The sequence below is a fragment of the Gobius niger genome, assembly GCF_951799975.1.
Source record: "Gobius niger genome assembly, chromosome: 8".
Taxonomy (NCBI): Eukaryota; Metazoa; Chordata; class Actinopteri; order Gobiiformes; family Gobiidae; genus Gobius; species Gobius niger.
Genome location: NC_136859.1, coordinates 19734665 through 19752636, shown reverse-complemented (window position 1 = coordinate 19752636; position 17972 = coordinate 19734665). Strand labels below are relative to the sequence as shown.

At 40.9% G+C, this 17972-nt stretch overlaps 2 protein-coding genes across 2 annotated transcripts in view; one reads left to right on the top strand and one right to left on the bottom strand.

The window, feature by feature from the left end:
- Positions 1–17972, bottom strand: part of eomesb (eomesodermin homolog b) — a 383568-nt gene that overhangs the window by 8895 nt on the left and 356701 nt on the right. The gene's annotated exons all lie outside the window — the stretch shown is intronic.
- Positions 1–17972, top strand: part of LOC306967226 (eukaryotic translation initiation factor 3 subunit H) — a 63391-nt gene that overhangs the window by 30734 nt on the left and 14685 nt on the right. The window contains exons 3-5 of the mRNA XM_079562156.1: positions 279–446; positions 5265–5364; positions 7650–7799. Coding sequence (XP_079418282.1) covers positions 279–446; positions 5265–5364; positions 7650–7799 — 418 coding nt within the window. The remainder of the gene's footprint in view (positions 1–278; positions 447–5264; positions 5365–7649; positions 7800–17972) is intronic.

Sequence of the window (17972 nt, the reverse complement as noted above, 5' to 3'; positions counted from 1 at the left end):
GCCACAGCTATTCCTTCAAAGACAGGATGAAACATTTGCTTTTGCTTCATTTTCTGGTTGCTCTTTTTTTCCCCATAAGTCTAATAGTTTGTGTAATCTTCGTGCTTCCTTGCCCACGGTGTTTGTACACTATTTATCTTCCAGATGGACACCAAATACAAGCAGCTCCAAAAAAAGAAAAAACAAAAAAAATCAGAAACCTCATTTCAGCAAAGTTAATTCTGTATTTAATTCTTCTGTCTCATTTCCTCGTTTCCTGTCTTTTTCTCTGCTTTCAGTCCAATACCAGATGGAGATGATGCGTTCACTGCGTCACGTCAACATTGACCATCTGCATGTGGGCTGGTACCAGTCCACCCTCTACGGCTCCTTTGTCAGCAGGGCTCTGCTCGACTCCCAGTTCAGCTACCAGCATGCCATTGAGGAGTCCGTGGTGCTCATCTATGGTAAGCAGTGGCCTCGAACTAATTAAAACTTTTGGTATAGCTCATCTGTTTTTGTTTGTTTCAACAAATTTAAATTCAACCATTTGAATTATTATATCCTCATTTCATTTGATTTTGCTTTGAATGAAGGATTAAACTAGTATGAACATAATTTGTTTTTACAATATAGCTCCGCTTTTTTTATATTTCCCACAATTTCTCTTAAGACAATGCTCTGATGGAGCTTTCACAACCCCTTTACACAACAAAGTAAGATTTGCACTTGGAAGATGTGTAACTAAATGAATAATAAACATTATTTTGGGTGATAAAAGAAAGTCCAACAATTTCTGCAGCATTTTATATTCTAATCTATTCTAAATCTGTATTTTGTACGTCCAAGGAAGTCCCTCACTACAATAACATCTTAGTAAAATGGTTGACAGATGTGGTGGGACATTACACAGCATAATTCAGAAATTCCTAAAAGTGTCACCACAAAATATACTGTACAAAACAGTCGTTGTAGAAAACAGTAACAGCTGTGCTATAAGTCATCTTTCAGCATGTGCTGAGGAAATGCATAGAGTGCATTCATTATCTTTGAATAATGAAGCCGGATGTTTTCCTTTTATGCCCGGTTTGTTTGCAGATATTGAATCAAACACAAACGTAAGCGCTGAATCTCTGTAAGGTTTATGAAGTGTGGGCAGAAATGCAAGTGCCCAGATGCACTGACCTTAAACAACAGTCTTTAAACTCGACCACTCCAAAGAGTTTATTACCAAACTCTCTGTGCTTCAGGGCCATATTTGACATTAATATGCCTTTGAGTTCTTATTGGTCTGTGTCTCTAGTCAGATAAAAACACAGTGCATCAGTGTCATCACAATTTGGTGTCACAGTGTTTTACTTGTTACAAAATTAACCATTAGGGAGGGATATAGTATTGTTTTACGATATATCTCATTAGCCTGGCCTTAGTCATCCGCAAACTCCGGTCAATTATCATTTCCCTTCATGTACGTCTGGGTCTGACCTCAGTGGCTGCGTTACATCGGTTGACTTTCTACCTACCATTCAGCGAGCGGGAGAGGCGGGTGTTGTAGGCGACGTCAAGCATTTGCGCCGATTTGCGGGTTGTAGTTTGGCAATGGCGACGGATACGAACGAAATGGAAGCTCTTCAATCCATCCTGGCTCGGCTCCCAAATATCCAGAAATTAAAATTGAAGCCTTGGAATGTGCAAGGAATGCTCCCAAGAGTTATGAAGCTTCACTCACTCGGGGGCATTACATATGTCACGATCAAACACTAGTGAAAATCAGATCCAATCGTTTCAAAGGAGTTCACCCCTCCCACCTGATAACGGAGCTCAATTGTGAAGTTCCAGACCCTTGTACCAAGTACGAGGGGCCAGCTCAGACATGGTCCCTCCAGTGTGTCCTGGGTCTTCCCGGACGCCTCCTCTCAATGGGACATGCCAACGGAGGCTTCCAGTAGGCCTCTGACAGATGCCCAAGCCACCTCAGCTGGCACTCGACGTGAAGGAGCAACAGCTCTACTCCAAGCTCCTCCTGGTTGACTGAGCTCCTCACCATAAACCCTTCTGTCATTACCAAGACCCATAGACCATAGGTGAGGGTAGGAACGTAGATCAATCGGTAAATCGAGAGGAAAGGAGCATGTCTGTGCATTGTCCATGTGGGAGAAGCTCCATGACGCAGAGAATATGATAAAACGTGTTTTGAAAACAATACAATGAATGGAAAATTTACTACATTTAATTTATTACATGGAATTTTAAAAATGTAAAAGAATTAGTTAGAACATTTAAGATAATGTTTTGAATAAATCTAAAGACTAAAAGACAAAAATAAAAAACTAAATTAAAATGTTGCACACTGTACTGTATTGTACTCTACTCCCAAAAATCACGGCTGGCCCTGGGTTGTCCTCTCAGGATGAGACATTAATTGTCTCATGTAAAGCACTTCGTGACTATTTATGTAAAAGGTGCTGTGTAAAAAAAAAAAACGTCTTCTTAAGCATTAATGATTAACCAAGTGAGCTTTAACCCATCTGACCATGAACCACTTGGATCTGTCTTCGTTGTACCGCGTTCCAGTGACTCCGGCCCTTTCTTATTCTCAACAAGGGCTTCTATTAATGTCGATCAATAGTACTACGCCTAATGGATTAAAGCACCTCAAAGAAATTGACATTATCCTTGGTTAATGTCAGAGTAATAAAATAGATTATTTTTGTAACGAGCTACCTCGTCATTTTATTTGAATGGTTCAATCAATCACCTGACCAATCGGCAAGTTCATGGCTTCTGACCAATAACCTCTCTAAACTAGAAAAAGCTGTTAATGCAAAGGCATTTAAAGTCTTCATGACAACTGTTTCCCTACATCGACGTGAAAAGATGGAGAGGTCATGAATCCAACTTATGTCTCACTTTTTGCCACAGTATTTGACTTCTGTTCTCTCTAAAACAACATGAAGCTTCTGCTTTCCAGAATTTGGGGATGGGCCCATTTGACGTTTGCCCCTCTGTAGATCTCTGCAAGGCCACAAACCACGGAGGGCAAACTAAAAACAACCCACATCATATATACTGCTGCTGATTGCCAATTCCGTTTAGTTATGTTACCCCTTAAGGAATTGTATCTTGTGGTAATGGAAATGGAAGCACCTGTAAATAACCCATTCAGACATGGAGAACATGATAACGGAATATTAAACCAGGGACCTTTTTGCTGAGGCGGGTCCACCGTGCTCTGCCTAGCTCATCCAGCTTCTTTTCCTCTATGCAGCCTCATTGTTTACAAAGCAGCACAGTGGCATGACTGACTGGGGAAAGTTTCACTTGCCAAATCTACAAAGAAAGCTAATGCCATCTGCTATAGCTGTGTGAATGAGAGAGAGCTCCTCAGTCAGGGTTGGCTGCCACCAGTCAGTCTCCACAGGTATTGGCCAGCCTGAATTAAGATCCACTGTCAATTGTCAATCTTGTGTGGAGTTGGCTTGGCGGTAGGAAAATGACTTGTCACGGTGGGCTGCAGGGAAAGGGAGTAAGTCAGTGAAACTTCTAGTAGCATATAGTTTGTCGCCTGTTGGCTTTCCAAGTCTGCGCCAGTATTTCCTCCGTATATCTGTCTGAAGTAACAAGCATTAGCAGCAGCTGGCCAACAGACACATCCCCAGTGCCTCCGGGGTACAAAGCCCTTTTAAGTTGTGCGTTTAGTTTCCTGACATGAGCACGAACACTGCCAGAGAAGGATGCTCCACACTGGGAATAAATGTTTTCAATCTGTAAAAAGAGCAGCATTTCAATTAAGTGACAAAATCAATGTAGAGTGCCAGAGAGGCTCAGCATGTTCCCGACGCTCGTGCGACACTGCAATGTCTCCTTCATCAGCACTTTTGATGTCACATGTTTGCTCTCAAGAGATGACATGCTCTGTATTTGTGAGATCTATTGTGTCAGAGCTGTAAGACATATGAGATCTGAAAACTGGAAACAGTGTTCATGTGAAGGAAAAAAATGAGTGGCTGTTTGATAAAGATGCTAAAATACAAATCTTGATCTTCATTGTTGTTTTGGATATTGACTTATTGTCACCAACTTAAAAACTAAATAAAACCCAGTACAAAGAGCTGATTAGATCTGAAACCACATAGCCAGCAAGATCACGATGCAAACACTGACCGCTCAAGACCTAAACCCCAGACATGAGCACATTAAGCCTTTCTCTCTCACAGGGCCCTCGGTGGCTGCTCACGCGCTGCCTTCAATTACAGCGCCGAGGTTTTGATGCAGCATACATACGTTTACAAAGGAGCAGATGGCACACACGGACAGACAAAACCAGTTTGATACGCACAGAAGTCTTCTGTTACGAGACGATCCCAGAAAATATTATTTTTTTATCCATTGCTGCCCATATGCTCACCTGCTTGTGTGCACAAGGGAATACATAATACAGTAAAACCTACATCTTTTGAAAAGGCAGAGCTGTTTTATTTGACAAGTACAATAAAATTATGAGAAATGGCAGATCTACAAAATCAGAAATTAAAGGAACATAAGCTTTACCAAGGACAAGTTAACATCGAGCTTCAATAAGTAAAATTGAAGCACTTGCACTACACATCAATAGTCTATTGGAGCTTTGAAGGATAAGTGCCTCGTAGAGATGTCATGTTCAATTTGTCAGTCCTCTATTAGAAGGGGTTCAATTTTATATAATTTTAAGAAAAGACACTGAAGAAGCTATTCAATAGCTTATAAAAGTTTATTTCATTGAACTCAAAAGCTTATGGCTTTAATGAAATTGGCGTACACAGAGTGTAAAAAAAAAAAAGGATGGATATGGGTGTTCTGCGAGCCAAAAGAACAATTGGATGGAGACCAACAAACAATAACATAGTTCAATGGGTAGGGCTGACGTTTGTTTTACTGCTGGGACAAAGAAACGGGAAAATCCTTTTAAATGTGTAATTTGTTTTTGAGTCATTTTGTGATAAAAATACACTTAAGTCACTGAAGTAATCAACTGTGTTTGTTGTAGTTGTAGTTTTGAGCTTAATGTTTCAATTCTAATCCTCAAACATAAAAGAAATCGTAAGCTTTGTAATTACTTTTATTCAAATTACCTACAAGGTTTTGGACCTTAGAGGATCTCATAGAAGGTTTGTGACTTATGAGATTCTCTTAACAGTGTGGCCCTGCTGTTTTTGTGTCATTACTAATCAAGAACACAATAAGAGGCACTCAATCCCTCTCTTAATGCTTTGTCTCTCTCTCTTGTTGCTCTCTTCTCCCTCTAGACCCCATAAAGACAGCCCAGGGCTCCCTGTCCCTAAAAGCATACAGACTAACTCCCAAACTAATGGAAATCTGCAAAGAGAAAGACTTCACACCTGAGGGGTAAGTGTTCTAAGTGCTCTGCAATCTTCATTATCATCTGGAGTAATACTTTGAAAATGAGACCTGCTCCTTCACTATAAATGACTCATGTGTTTTTGCATATTTATAACACGGGCTTCCTCCGCGCGTAATATTGAATGTATATTTTCTCAGCTGCGTATTCAGTAGATGCAAATATAGTCTGGCGCTTCCACGGGGGAAGGTATTTAGTAGCAGTTGGAGAAGGATGCTGCTATAGATGATTTATCAGCGTGCCCTTGCCCGTCAAACAAATGTACCATGTTTATGCTGTTTGTGACCCCGAGGCTTATCGTAATTGCTTTTAAATTGCGGTTAAAAATTACTGTAATGAGGGGGGCCATTTTCGAGGCAGTTTAGGCGCTGCACAAACTCTCGCATGCATAAATAAAGTGGCGAGGGGATATGTACCGCACATACACCCTGGGGTGAAGAATCAGATTACTGTCCCATCAAACGGTACATTTTTGACCATCTAATGAGAGTGAGTTGAAAGTAGCAGTTTGGGGTTTGTCGTTTCCCCTCTCAACTCGCTGTGCACATTCACCTGCTCTGGTGACGCTGTTATTGACCAACCATTTGGCCCAGAGTTGCCAGCTTTTGATCAGTCCCTATGATTTATTATGGCTATGATCTGCAGCTGTCACTGTTCCCAATAAGCTCATAATGGAACGAGGGCTGCTCTGGGCAGGAAAGAACAATATCGCCACATTACGACAATTTCCCCAATGCTATAATTTTCAGGATTCCACAAAACTTCAAAAGCTTTTTTTTTTCTTTTCCCTAAAACGTGCCGGAAAGCCTTTCCTTTCATGTTGGCTATATTTGATGTTACATAAGTGTGCATATATTGTGCACCTTTTGGAAATGAAAGGCATACCTAGATGAATCTTGAATAGGCCTCATTCGCTTTGAACTGGTCTCCCTCAAGTCCGCCGGGCTACGGAGGCAATGGTCAGGGGGCGCCACTTCAACACACAATATGAGCACCAATTTACTGTGCCCGTCCAGTCAACCTTTGGGTCTGTCCGGCGGGACTCGACTTGGAAAGAGCACGGCATTACGCTTGCCAAAAGTCTAGTAAGGTTGAACAATTTGTCCTGCCTAAAATATGCTGTCCTTCCATTCTCCCCTTATTTGACTTATTCCATCAGTATTCTGGCATGCGGAAAGGTCATCATCTTCAGGAAGTACTTACTGAATAATTGTGTCGATACGGTGTATGTAAACTGTTTGTATTTCGACTGACTGACTTCTGCTCTGCATGCTGTTGAAAGCAACCTAATTACTTGCACCTTTAGGCAGCATTGCCCATTAGCTGCACAACTCAATCCCTACACCTTGCCACAGTTGCAATTGAAAACATTTTAAGAATTACATTAGTAGCCAAATGAAGCGACACACTTCCATCTATCACACAGACAAGAAAAATATAAATATCTTTGTGGTACAGTACGGTGGATTAATGCGGCGGACATATTGATCGCCGACCCATCTAGTACAGCTGCAGACATTAGTGCACGAGTGGCGGCGCAGGAGAAAGTCAGTCAATGCAACTGGATTTATGCGAGACATTAAGCCAAGTTTGAAGTTTCATTTTGTGTTAAAAGGTCCGTGGCAAGGATGCAGCTTTTGGCTCCTGATGTTAGATGAAAAAGTCTTTAAAAAACATTTGATGCTTTCAATCGAGACCATAAAAAAGTCATTTAGGGTTTTCCAGGCTTTAGGTTGTGCTTTGCATGTAATATGGACATTCTATTTTATGGGTTCAGATGATAAAATCCGATACACTAGCTACCCAATCCTGCCTCGTAAGCGCCGCCATTATCACACACAAGGCTCTGCGCTTTTCTCATTGTAGACATAAGTATGAGTGCCAGCAGTGGGAATGTTTTTTCTTAGAAATTGACTTAATACTGGCTTCCACGCAAACAATGTCCTCATGTCAAATGCCGAAAGCGGAATTGTGTCTCCTATTCACTTCTGTAATTGCAGTGTTCAGTTTATGAAAAAAGACATGTCAATATATATTTCTGAGCAGAATAGAGAGGATTCCACACAGATACATGGAATTGGTTATTTTTAAAAGCAATATAGGTTTTGTGTTAGTGTAATCTTAATAAGCCTCGCTTGACCAAACTGACCAGTTCTGACCAAACCTAGCTGTTGATCTGCAGGTGGATCCCCCCAGCTCCTCTTCCCAAAGGGGACAAAGTATACCTTATGTCATAATGTATATTGTTTAAACATTTCTTCTGTCTTTGCAGTTTGAAGAAGGCCAACATCGGCTTCGAGCACATGTTTGAGGAAGTGCCCATTGTGATCAAAAACTCTCACCTCATCAACGTCCTGATGTGGGAGCTGGAGGACAAGTCCACCGTCAGCGACAAACACGAGCTGCTCAACCTTTCCAGCAGGTGAGACCATCTTTTTTTCCTTTTTGCTATCTGTATCGGCTATTTGAGACGAGCTCTTTCTCTGGGGACTCACACACGCTTTACAAGATATGTCTGTGTGGCATGCTGTTCAGTGAAAATGCGCAGTTTTATCATTTGTCCCCTTTAAAAAAAGTCCTGACCTTCAAATTCAGTAGTAAATTTCCTAATCTAACCATGGCGATGCACCAAAGGCTTTAGTTGTCCCTAAACATTCAAACTATGCACAGACTTTTTCGTCTAGGCCTTTTTATTTCCATATTTAAGTCCTGCTTTTTGCCTTTCAAGCGTCTTGTTTACAAAATGGCACATCAGTAATCTTATGTGGCTCTGTGAAAGAGCGTGTTAATATCTTGGTGCAGGGAGGCTCTTACATCCTTGAACTTCAGATCTTTTAAAGCCCCTATCACCAAAAGACCCTGGGTTAGTATCCTCATATGCCTTCATAAGACTGCTGCATACGGTTAGTTTCCAATGGAAAATCTCTTCCCTTCATTCAGATACACTAATGCTCTGATGCTCTGTACTTCTGTGTGGTAGAAGGCTGACTCTGTTGGTGCAATTTTAGAAGCATGTTGTATATGTTGTTATAACTGATCGAGTGAAAGATCGAGTGTCAAGAAGGGATCTGAAAGTTCGAAAATCTAAATCTGGTTGAAATGTCCAAATATTTCAATTTCATTTAAAGAATAAGATATTGAATAGTTGCACTGCTTTGTTCTTGCCAAAATATAATATGGAGTCCCATTTCAAAGCATCATTATGTCTTTTTAAACGGCAGCCTTCTCCAGTTACATGAGTTAAGGCTCTGTCGAAATTAAAATTGATTTGACATTAGGGAACTCCTGAGCATTAATCTGCTCCATCTGCACTGTCCTAAAGTGCACCCAGTTGGAAACTAAAGGTCCATCGATGTACACTTAACGTTTACACAGCACACATGACTGGAGCCCATTTCAAGAGATCTTTAAGTGTGGCATTTAATATCGCATTTATCACAGTGTGTGATAAGACAGAACAAACATGCCAGGCTTGGTCATCAAAACCTCTTTAAAAACACATAAATGCCCATTTTCCCCTTTTTCTTTTTAATAGAACAGAGCCTTTAGTTCAAGTCCTTATTATAATTGGCAACTCTTTTAAAAACAAAGGGTCATTCTGGTCACGAAAGTGATATGATGCACTGTGCTCAAAATGTGTTCAGTTATAATTAGTGTAAACCTGAACAAATAGTTTATTTTTATACTACATCAAAACATATTCTCTAAACATACTTAACTCATTGAGTGCCGCGCTGTTTTGGGGATTTAGCTGTTGAGTGCCCAACAATTCAGACCATTTTTCATGATATTTGTAGCAGTATTCTAGTTTGAATCTATGTGCCTCGGTTTCTGAGAAATCTAAGCTAAGCATAGGCTAGTTTTTATCAAAATCACAGATTTTTTTTTATAGAAAGGGTCATAACGGGTGTTTTATGCAACATTCTCCTTTCTGATTAACAGATGGACAGATACTAACGTTATGTTAAATCAATTTTCAACGACAACATTGTTGTCTGCGTGTTATGGATTGCTTTTTATCGTGTGTGTATTTAAACAGCCTGGTTCTCGGATTGAAGACTTTAACAGGATGTTTCTCAGCCGTCCTTGGACCCATTTGGACAATTTAAAAACTAAACTAAACTAAACTAAAAATATTAAAATCTCAACTGTTTCGATCCATGGGAAGCCGTCTGCCTCTGCTTTGTCAAACGCGCTCCAGAGAACGAGAGAGAAGTGCCGGGTTTACAGCTGTGCGCTACGCAACACCACGCCCCCTCAGACTAAAAAAGGAGAAGAAAAGAAACGCAATAATATATGAAATGTCCAGATCATGATTTTTTACTAGTTTTTGATCGTTATTTATTTCACTTCTGTTCATCACAGAGCTACCAAAATCACACGTAAGGTGTATTCGAGTGTCTAGTTTCGTTTAAAAAAGTTTTGGCACTCAATGTGTTGATATCCTCTGAGGAATCAACAATATGGCCCATTATTTTATGTTTTTGTGTACATACTGCAGCTTGATACACAAACATGGGTCATTTGCTGTACCTTTCCACACCCTCTCATTTCATGATTCATTTGATGATGCCTTTAGAGGTTATTATACACTTACATCACTTTCATAAGCTGCGGTGACATAACTTGAGATAAGATAAGATGGTACTTTATTGATCTCACAGATGGAGAAATTGCATTCGATGAGAGAAGATCCGGCAGCAGCACCCATTCAGTGCGCACCACTCTTTTTTTTTTCTTTGGTGAAAGATCGTTGTGTCGCGGCCGCCATTACATTTACCCCTGTAAATGTAATGTGAATTTGCCATTGAAGTTCCACATTTGATATTGATTTAGTCTTCCCCATTATGAGGCCTTTTGATTGCACAGCTTGAATGAAGCCTCTGTGTAAATACTGAGTTTTAAGATGTTTCAAATAAGAGGACCTGTCTTCTGTCACTAATGAGCACAATATGAACAAATCCACTCATCTTAACCCTGTGCTTGGCTCTTTAAGTTGTGCGTTTAGCTCTCCGAGGCTCCCAGCGTCGGTCCCAGGAGAATTTATCAGCAATCATTTATGGAGATAAACCGCTGCAAGTGGAGCAACAGCTGTGAAGCTGCTAATCAAAAAGCTTCCCAGGGGCAGGTGTGAGAAATTAGCACAATAACGACACAAAGTGCTGATTTACGCACTGCTGGTGTCCTAACACAGTCACTCGCTCCTGTACTGCAGCGCATCACCGGTTGTTATGATTCTCCTCATCTGTGTCCTTCAACACAAGTAAGCCATGAATTTAATGAGGGCTCTAATGTACAAAGAAGCCGTGTTGAATACATGTGCCTGGCAAACCAACCTTATACAGCATCTGACTGAGACACGAGAATAATGTGCTGCTGCGGCACAGTGTTCAGGCTGACTCTGAAGTTGTGACAGTGTTTGAAATGTCCCAAAGTAGGGCAGAAACACGGGCCCATAGCTCTGCTCCTTCACTGCGATGAGATGTTTGGCAGGATGAAATTGTTTCCTGAAGTTGTCAGATGGCTCTCCGGCTCCGTCCTTGTATTGGATTGTAGTGTCCGTCTTCGTACATCCTCCGCTGACAGCCCCACCCTCTTCTCTCATTCCCACCTCTTCAAAAACTAAACTATAATGGGTTTTATTTAATGTTTTTCCCTTTGTCTCATTTCCCAATCTGAAGCACCATTTGTCACTGTCATCTATGTCTAAGGCTGAGTGAGTGCATTTTCACTCCAGCAAACAGCGTTGTTCTTACCACAGATGATGATGTTGAGGCTGGTGATGGATTGCGTGAATGTAAATTCATTTGTGAAGCTTCCTTCTCAGGCAGCACTGAAACGGTTATGCAATTCCAATGTTGAAAAGCAGTCTATATTAGTGTCTCTTATTATTGATCTTTTGATTTATTTCTAGATGACATTCTAATTACTCTTAACTGTTAAGAAACCGACACAAGAGCGAATGTCAGCACAACACATCAGTCATTAAAAAAAAGTGGCAGGTGGGAAATGCATAAACTACCCTCACAATCTTCCCTCTGTTTTATAGCAATGGGGGAAAAAACAAAAAACATTCAGATGGTACACACAGAGGGAAGAAAATACAATAGGTGCAAGAGACAAAACAATCTTCAAAAGAGAAATGTGGAACAACTACTTCCCGTATCCAGCCATAGAGTGGCTCCAACCAAACACATCTCCGAGTAGACCACACGAGACAGCGCACATTGGTGACCTGAAAGTTTTTAGTGACAGGTGAACTTTTACTGCCGCTCAGATTCAGAAAGTAGTTTAAGCAGCAGCGTGCCAATGCCATTATTTGTAGAACAGAGCAAGTGTGCTTGATAGATGAAGCAACTATACTATATACGTGATATAAGTTAGAGCATCTACTAGCTAAGGAGACGTCTTTCCAATACTATGGCCCTCGCCTCTGGAACGACCTGCCGGAGGAGCTCAGGGCTGCAGAGAACGTTCATGTTTTTAAGAGCAGGCTCAAGACCCACCTTTTTAGTTTAGCCTTTAACTGATATTTATTTTTGCTAGGCCTATTTATTTATCTCAGCACCTTATAATTAATTTAATTGATATTTAACTGTTATTAATATTTATTTTGTATTCATGTATTTTACCTCTCTCTATTTTAGTGATCCTATTATTCGATTTTACTTTTTTTTTTATTTAACAATTTTTATGCTCTTCCAGTTTCCTCTGGAGGAGCCCTCTGCCGCGGGAGCGGTGATTGGCTGTCGCTGCTGGGGTGCTGTCCTGTGGGTGTCTGGACAGAGGTGTGGAGTTTCTACTAGGGATGGCCGATATATCGGCGCCGCCGATATTATCGGCCGATATTTGTCTTTTTTTTTCCCATATCGGTATCGGTCCGATATGGGAAAATATCGGCCGATATTTTTTTTTTCTTTGAATTATTTACTACACCGTAATGTCATAGCGCACCTGAATGCAGCAGCGGTGTAGACGGGCTGCACTGACCTGACTGGGGCAACAATTTATTCAAATTATCTCAAATAAACAGTGGCTCCTAAAAATAAAGAACCTCCAGCATAAATTCACACGTCTCCAAAAGAAAATATGTTTTTACTAAGTTTAAACACTGGACACCACAGAGATGCAGAGACACAAGTTGCTGCTGTAACAAACTGGACTAAATCTGCCTCTATGGACATTATTCTGAGTCAGGATTAACAGGAATCATTTTCTGATGGATTATTTGTCGCTACATCTGAGGTGAGTTTTGCAAAAGTTTCTCCGTCCTGACGCCAGATTTATAACTTTGTTTGTTAGCGCTAGCATAGCTGCTAACAGGCTTAAGGCTACGACACATAAACATGACCTTTCTGTGATCATTTAGGTCTAACTACAGTGATGATGTCTGTATTGACGTTTACTCTGCCCACCTTTGTCATGTTAATGACCCGTGAAAACGAGGTGTTATGTCATGTCGCATTTTCGCGCATATTTAATTAGATGCATTTGCATCGTTCGCGCATTTATCATTGAAAACAAAGCAGTTCAAAGCTCATGCTAATCTTGTAAATCTACTGTTTGCTTTTTGCCAGCTCTAAACCAACTCTAAATATTCAGTCTGGCCTCATAAGTTCATATAAGTTGCTGTTAAAGTGACATTATGATATTTCCAATTTCAAAGCTTCATACAGAGCTGTGTGTCCTTTATCAAATTTGTGTAAAGTTAAAACATGTAGCTTAAACAACATGGTAGGCTACATATTTTAATAAAAAAATACAATCAATAGTAGCCTAGCATATTCCCAGTGTCAGTGTTTCCCATTAATAGAGGACATGGGTGAAAGTATAATAATAAGTAGGTCTGAGTAAATATTTAGCCAAAAACAAAATGACATTTCACTCAAACATTGCATTTGGTCTTTTTAATAATATATAAGTGTGAGATGTGTCCCAGGCATAAGCATAAGACATTCCAATAATGGAACAATTTACAAACTTTACCACATTTGAGTAAGCCTTTCTATTGATTTTTAACGTTGAAATAAATATCGGCAAATATCGGATATCGGCCACACCAGTGAGGCAAATATCGGATATCGGTATCGGCAGAAAATTTTCATATCGGACCATCCCTAGTTTCTACCGTGCCTTGTCCGGGCCCCCAGTGTTGGTGCCCTGTGGCTGCAGCCGAGGTGCCGCTCCCGATGCAGACGGCTCCTTGGACGGTGTTTCCTTACCTGGTTTACCAGCCTTACCTCAGCCCTATGTCCATTGCGTCCATTGTTTTACCTTGAGTGTGTGTGGTGTGCTTGTGTGGTGTGTCTCTGGGGAGGAGGGTGGGGGGAGTGTGAATGCGACAATGTGTTTGTGGGAGAACGCGGGTGTGAGAGAATGTTTTTAAATCTGTAAAGCACTTTGTGTTACATGAAATGTATGAAAAGCACTATATAAATAAAGATTGATTGATTGACTGAAATGATCATGTGGGTGTCCGTGGTTCCGTCCGTGCTGTGCTGTAGAAGTTGTTGAAAAAAAAATCACTAAAATGCAGAAAAGGCAGTTTCTTTTTGTCCATACAACTTTCTCCAACAAATCTTTTTTCATCACGTTTGAGCTTGAATGTCCGAACTTATCCATACATTGTCCCTGTCCGTCAGTTTAAAGGCTTCATCAAAGTTAAATGACTGGAATTGAAGGCATTCTCCTTTCGTTCTTTTGGCAGCTTGGCTAAATAACTCCCAACTGAACTCATAATTTACCGAGTGTCAGCCTGAATCCTGCACATCGATGCAGTTTTAAAGTGTACCCTCATTGTCCTTGTGTGAATATGGATACGTAGAGGCCCGTCATGAACAAAAGTAGGCTGTGAGCCTTGGTCATAAAACAGACTCTGTAACAATGAGGGGTCCCTCAGTGCACTTTTGATTTGTAATTCAGGGGCGATCGAAGGCTTGCTGACCTGTCTAAATAATTTAGCCTTTGCTGTATGTGACCAGGTCGCAGTGTAGTGTTTAAGATCTTGTTCAAGGTGTTTGTAGCTGGTAGCGTTTTTCAATAAATGATTTAGACTGCTTTGGACAAAAGGTGTAGGCTGAGCAACCTGTGTCAGTCAGTTTATGGAAGATGGCTGATCATTTATAGTATTATATGGCCACCTCTGTTACAGTGTTTTTGGCATGAGATTTTGTAAGGGTATTTTAAAAACTGTAAAAAAAAATAAAAAAAAACGTAAAGCCTTCTAAAGCCTTTGATATTATCAGTCATCCTGCTATTCCACCAAGGAAGCTGCTTGTTCCGGGCTGGTTCTGATCTGGATCAGAGCTGGTGGTGGTTTGGTGTTGTACTGACTTGGTTTTCCACATAAGAGCAAGTGCTTTGTGCTATGTGTGGGAAGTCAGTTGTCACATAAAACATGGATAATAACATTTTACTACTCCTGCTTGTGGTTTTACAAATGGCTTCACAAAAATAAGTATTTTTTTTGTTTAGTTTGTTAATCAGGTTGTCTGCATGCCTTTTGTAGCCAGCCATTAGCATTTCTTGTTGGATTTCTTCAAAGACGGGCTTAGTCCTAACTGCTCCCTATAGTTTCAGCTGTATCTCCGCTAAAGAGCGCGAGGCAAGAAGACGGTTAGTTTGTTCCACAGAGACCATTCTGGCCTCTCCATTTCTCCCTTTTTACTGAAATTTAGCACCAACTAAACCAGAGGTTCCGTTAGATTTCTTTTTTCTTTGCCGGACAGTTTGGCTGGTCGGGTCCTAAAATTTTGGCCACTACAACAATGCTCCTACATTTAATCATAGAAAGAGCGCTAAAGTTGTGCGTGTGGAGACGATGGAGAACTGCAGGTGTAAACCTTATCGCTGCCTTACTCCAGCTCTGTCAGTGTGTTTTCTGCACACACCAGGCCAGGGATTCGAGCCGGATGCCCTTTCGCTCCTGTAACATGGCTTCGGGTGCTTTCACCGTTGTAATATTATGGAGGGACCAAGCAAAACATGGGCTAAATTCCTCAAAATTCCTCAGCTTTGAACACTGAGAAACTCCCAGGACTGTCCTGAGCAACAAAATACTAACTTTTTTAGTATTTAGGTCTGCCCCAAAAAACAATACTGGATGTAGCCTATTTGACTCTTTTTTTCTCCAGATTTTTTCTTGGTGGCCTTTTTGGCCAATGGAAATTATATTTACTTGTCATTTGCTTTTCAAACCTGCCAAAATCTGGCTGCAGCCGGCTAGCGGAAACCCTGAATTAAACCTTCAATCTTTTAAAATTGCTGGAAACACTAAAAAATGCTTTCTCCTGGTTCCAAAACCGGTGCTTATTTAGAAGAGACAGCCTTTTTTTCAGCGGAAAACAAAAGAACTGGTTCTGAAACTGGAACCGGCTCAGAACCACACTAGCACCAGCTTGATGGAAAAGGGCTAATCTCCATTTGCATGAAGTCAATATATAACGGGTACCTGCACATTCTTTTAGTCCCCATGGCTGTCATTTAAAACCCATTAAAGCTTGGTCCACTGCAGGCACATCCTTCCTGAAAGGGAATTTTGACATATGTTACTGGAGCTCAAGGAAGGAAAAACAGCACCTCTTGCCAGCTCACTACAAGCTTATAAGCACTCGGCATGTGATACACCACAGATGTTTTGAAGCATCCTGCCCTGACTAAATTATTTCCTATGCATATTTTATAAATGCCCACCAAACAAATTAGCCACCATATTGGCTGATGAAATAGTTTTAGATGGGCTTTCGTCAGCGCGAATCAGTTTTGACACAGTCAGAGGGCCACAGTGGGGAGGTGCTTTGGTTCTGGGCCATCACTTTTCATGTTTGCAGCACCGACTCTGCGGAAAAGAGCTGGCAAATTGATCACACAAGTCCTTTCCGGTGGACATGATGGCACTTTAGCTTTCTGGCCAAATATGAGAACGTGCAAGTAGCGTGAATCCACTGTTCACAATATGTTCACTTTTACTAAACATTGTTTGAGTCGTATGACCATGTCTCCGCCCCACACATTAGAAGGTCTGTTTGTACAAAGAATATTTAATCAGTTATTGTTTTTTTGGGAAAGTCTGTTGAACTGGTTAAAGGTCAGTTATATTTTTTGCACATGGACTAAATACATTAATTCAAACTGAAGTGCCACATCTTTAAGTATGTATTTATAGCAGTCAGTTTTCTGTGTGTGTGTTCTGAATTGATGTATTTTTTTGTTTGAATGCAAATTTCTGCCTTACTTTCCAATTCACTGATGTGCGCGTTGTCACGTGACACACTCATCCCCCTGACATTCAAAGACGACAGCTCCTGCGCTGTGTTGATATGTTTTTCATTTGCATTTGTTTACATGTAAATATGATTACGGCCTGACGCTCGTACAGTGGGTGACAGCAGCAAGATGCTTACCTGATGTAATTAGGACCAGGGCTGTCAGTTTGTGTTACTGCTCGCCTTTGCTACCTACTACACAACATTATTTCACCCATGTCCACCTTCAATGATTGTCCAGACTCCTCCTACTTTAATCTGGTTGTGCATTCAGATTTAGGCCAGTCTGTTATCATTTTACAGTAGTTTAAAGATAAAAATGACCTCTTGTGTCCTCTTTTATATTGTCTATAAACCACTTACAGCTATGAAAGTAGTTCTACAAGTTTTAGATGCTCAGGCCAGTCAGTGTTTACTGTCAAACTTCAGAAAGTTTTACATTGCTGTGACTCTGATTTAGTTTTATAAAAGTAATGTAATTTAAAAGCAGAGTATGTATCCCACATTATATGGCCAGTGTTTATCCACTACTTTATACTCAGTAGTTACCCGAGCAATTTTAATGCAGCACATCAATTTATCTAATAACCCAAAAGGTATTGAAGCAGATGTCATTTGTTTTAAGCCGAATTGAGGGGAGAAGAAATCTTTCGCGACAGCAAAAGTGTATTTCAGCTTTGAATGTGCAGAGCCACGGGAGGAGCGTATTGATTTATGAAATGGGTAATTGAAAAATGTCACAACAGCAGAGAGAAGTGACTGCACTCGGTAGCTACAAAACTGTTGCATTTTGTCTCTTCAAACAGCCACAAAACTCAAAAGACTCTTGCATCAGCGAACATACAGACCCCGCCAAAGCCCACACAGCCCTGGCACTCCTTGTGGCTACAGTTGTCGTTTAAATAAACAGAATCTGCCATTTTTTTTCTTCTTTTTTTTTTTTTTCTCAGTACATGCTGCACATATAGCAACCAGGCAGTCAAAAAGAGCAATCCGGAGAGGACTAGAGCAAGAAACAGACTTTGAGGGGGAAAAAAAAGTGAAGCGCCGAAGGTTGAACTTGGAGCAACTGAAAGAGACTTATAAAAGAAGATTGAGGCTCAGGGGAGGGGGGCAGAAAGGACAGGCAGCCAGACAGACACAGTTGTGTTGTGTTGGGGGTTGTCAGCAGCGGTGGAGATGGGGAAAAGGATCAGCGATGTAATACCAGAGCAGACTGATGCTGCTCTGGGACAAGTGGAGGGGTCAGTGGGCCCGGGACCCTTGGATCCCCGGGAGGTGCAGTTTGAAGTCGGATGTTTCTCGGGATAGTTATGAGTGATGTGTCTGCA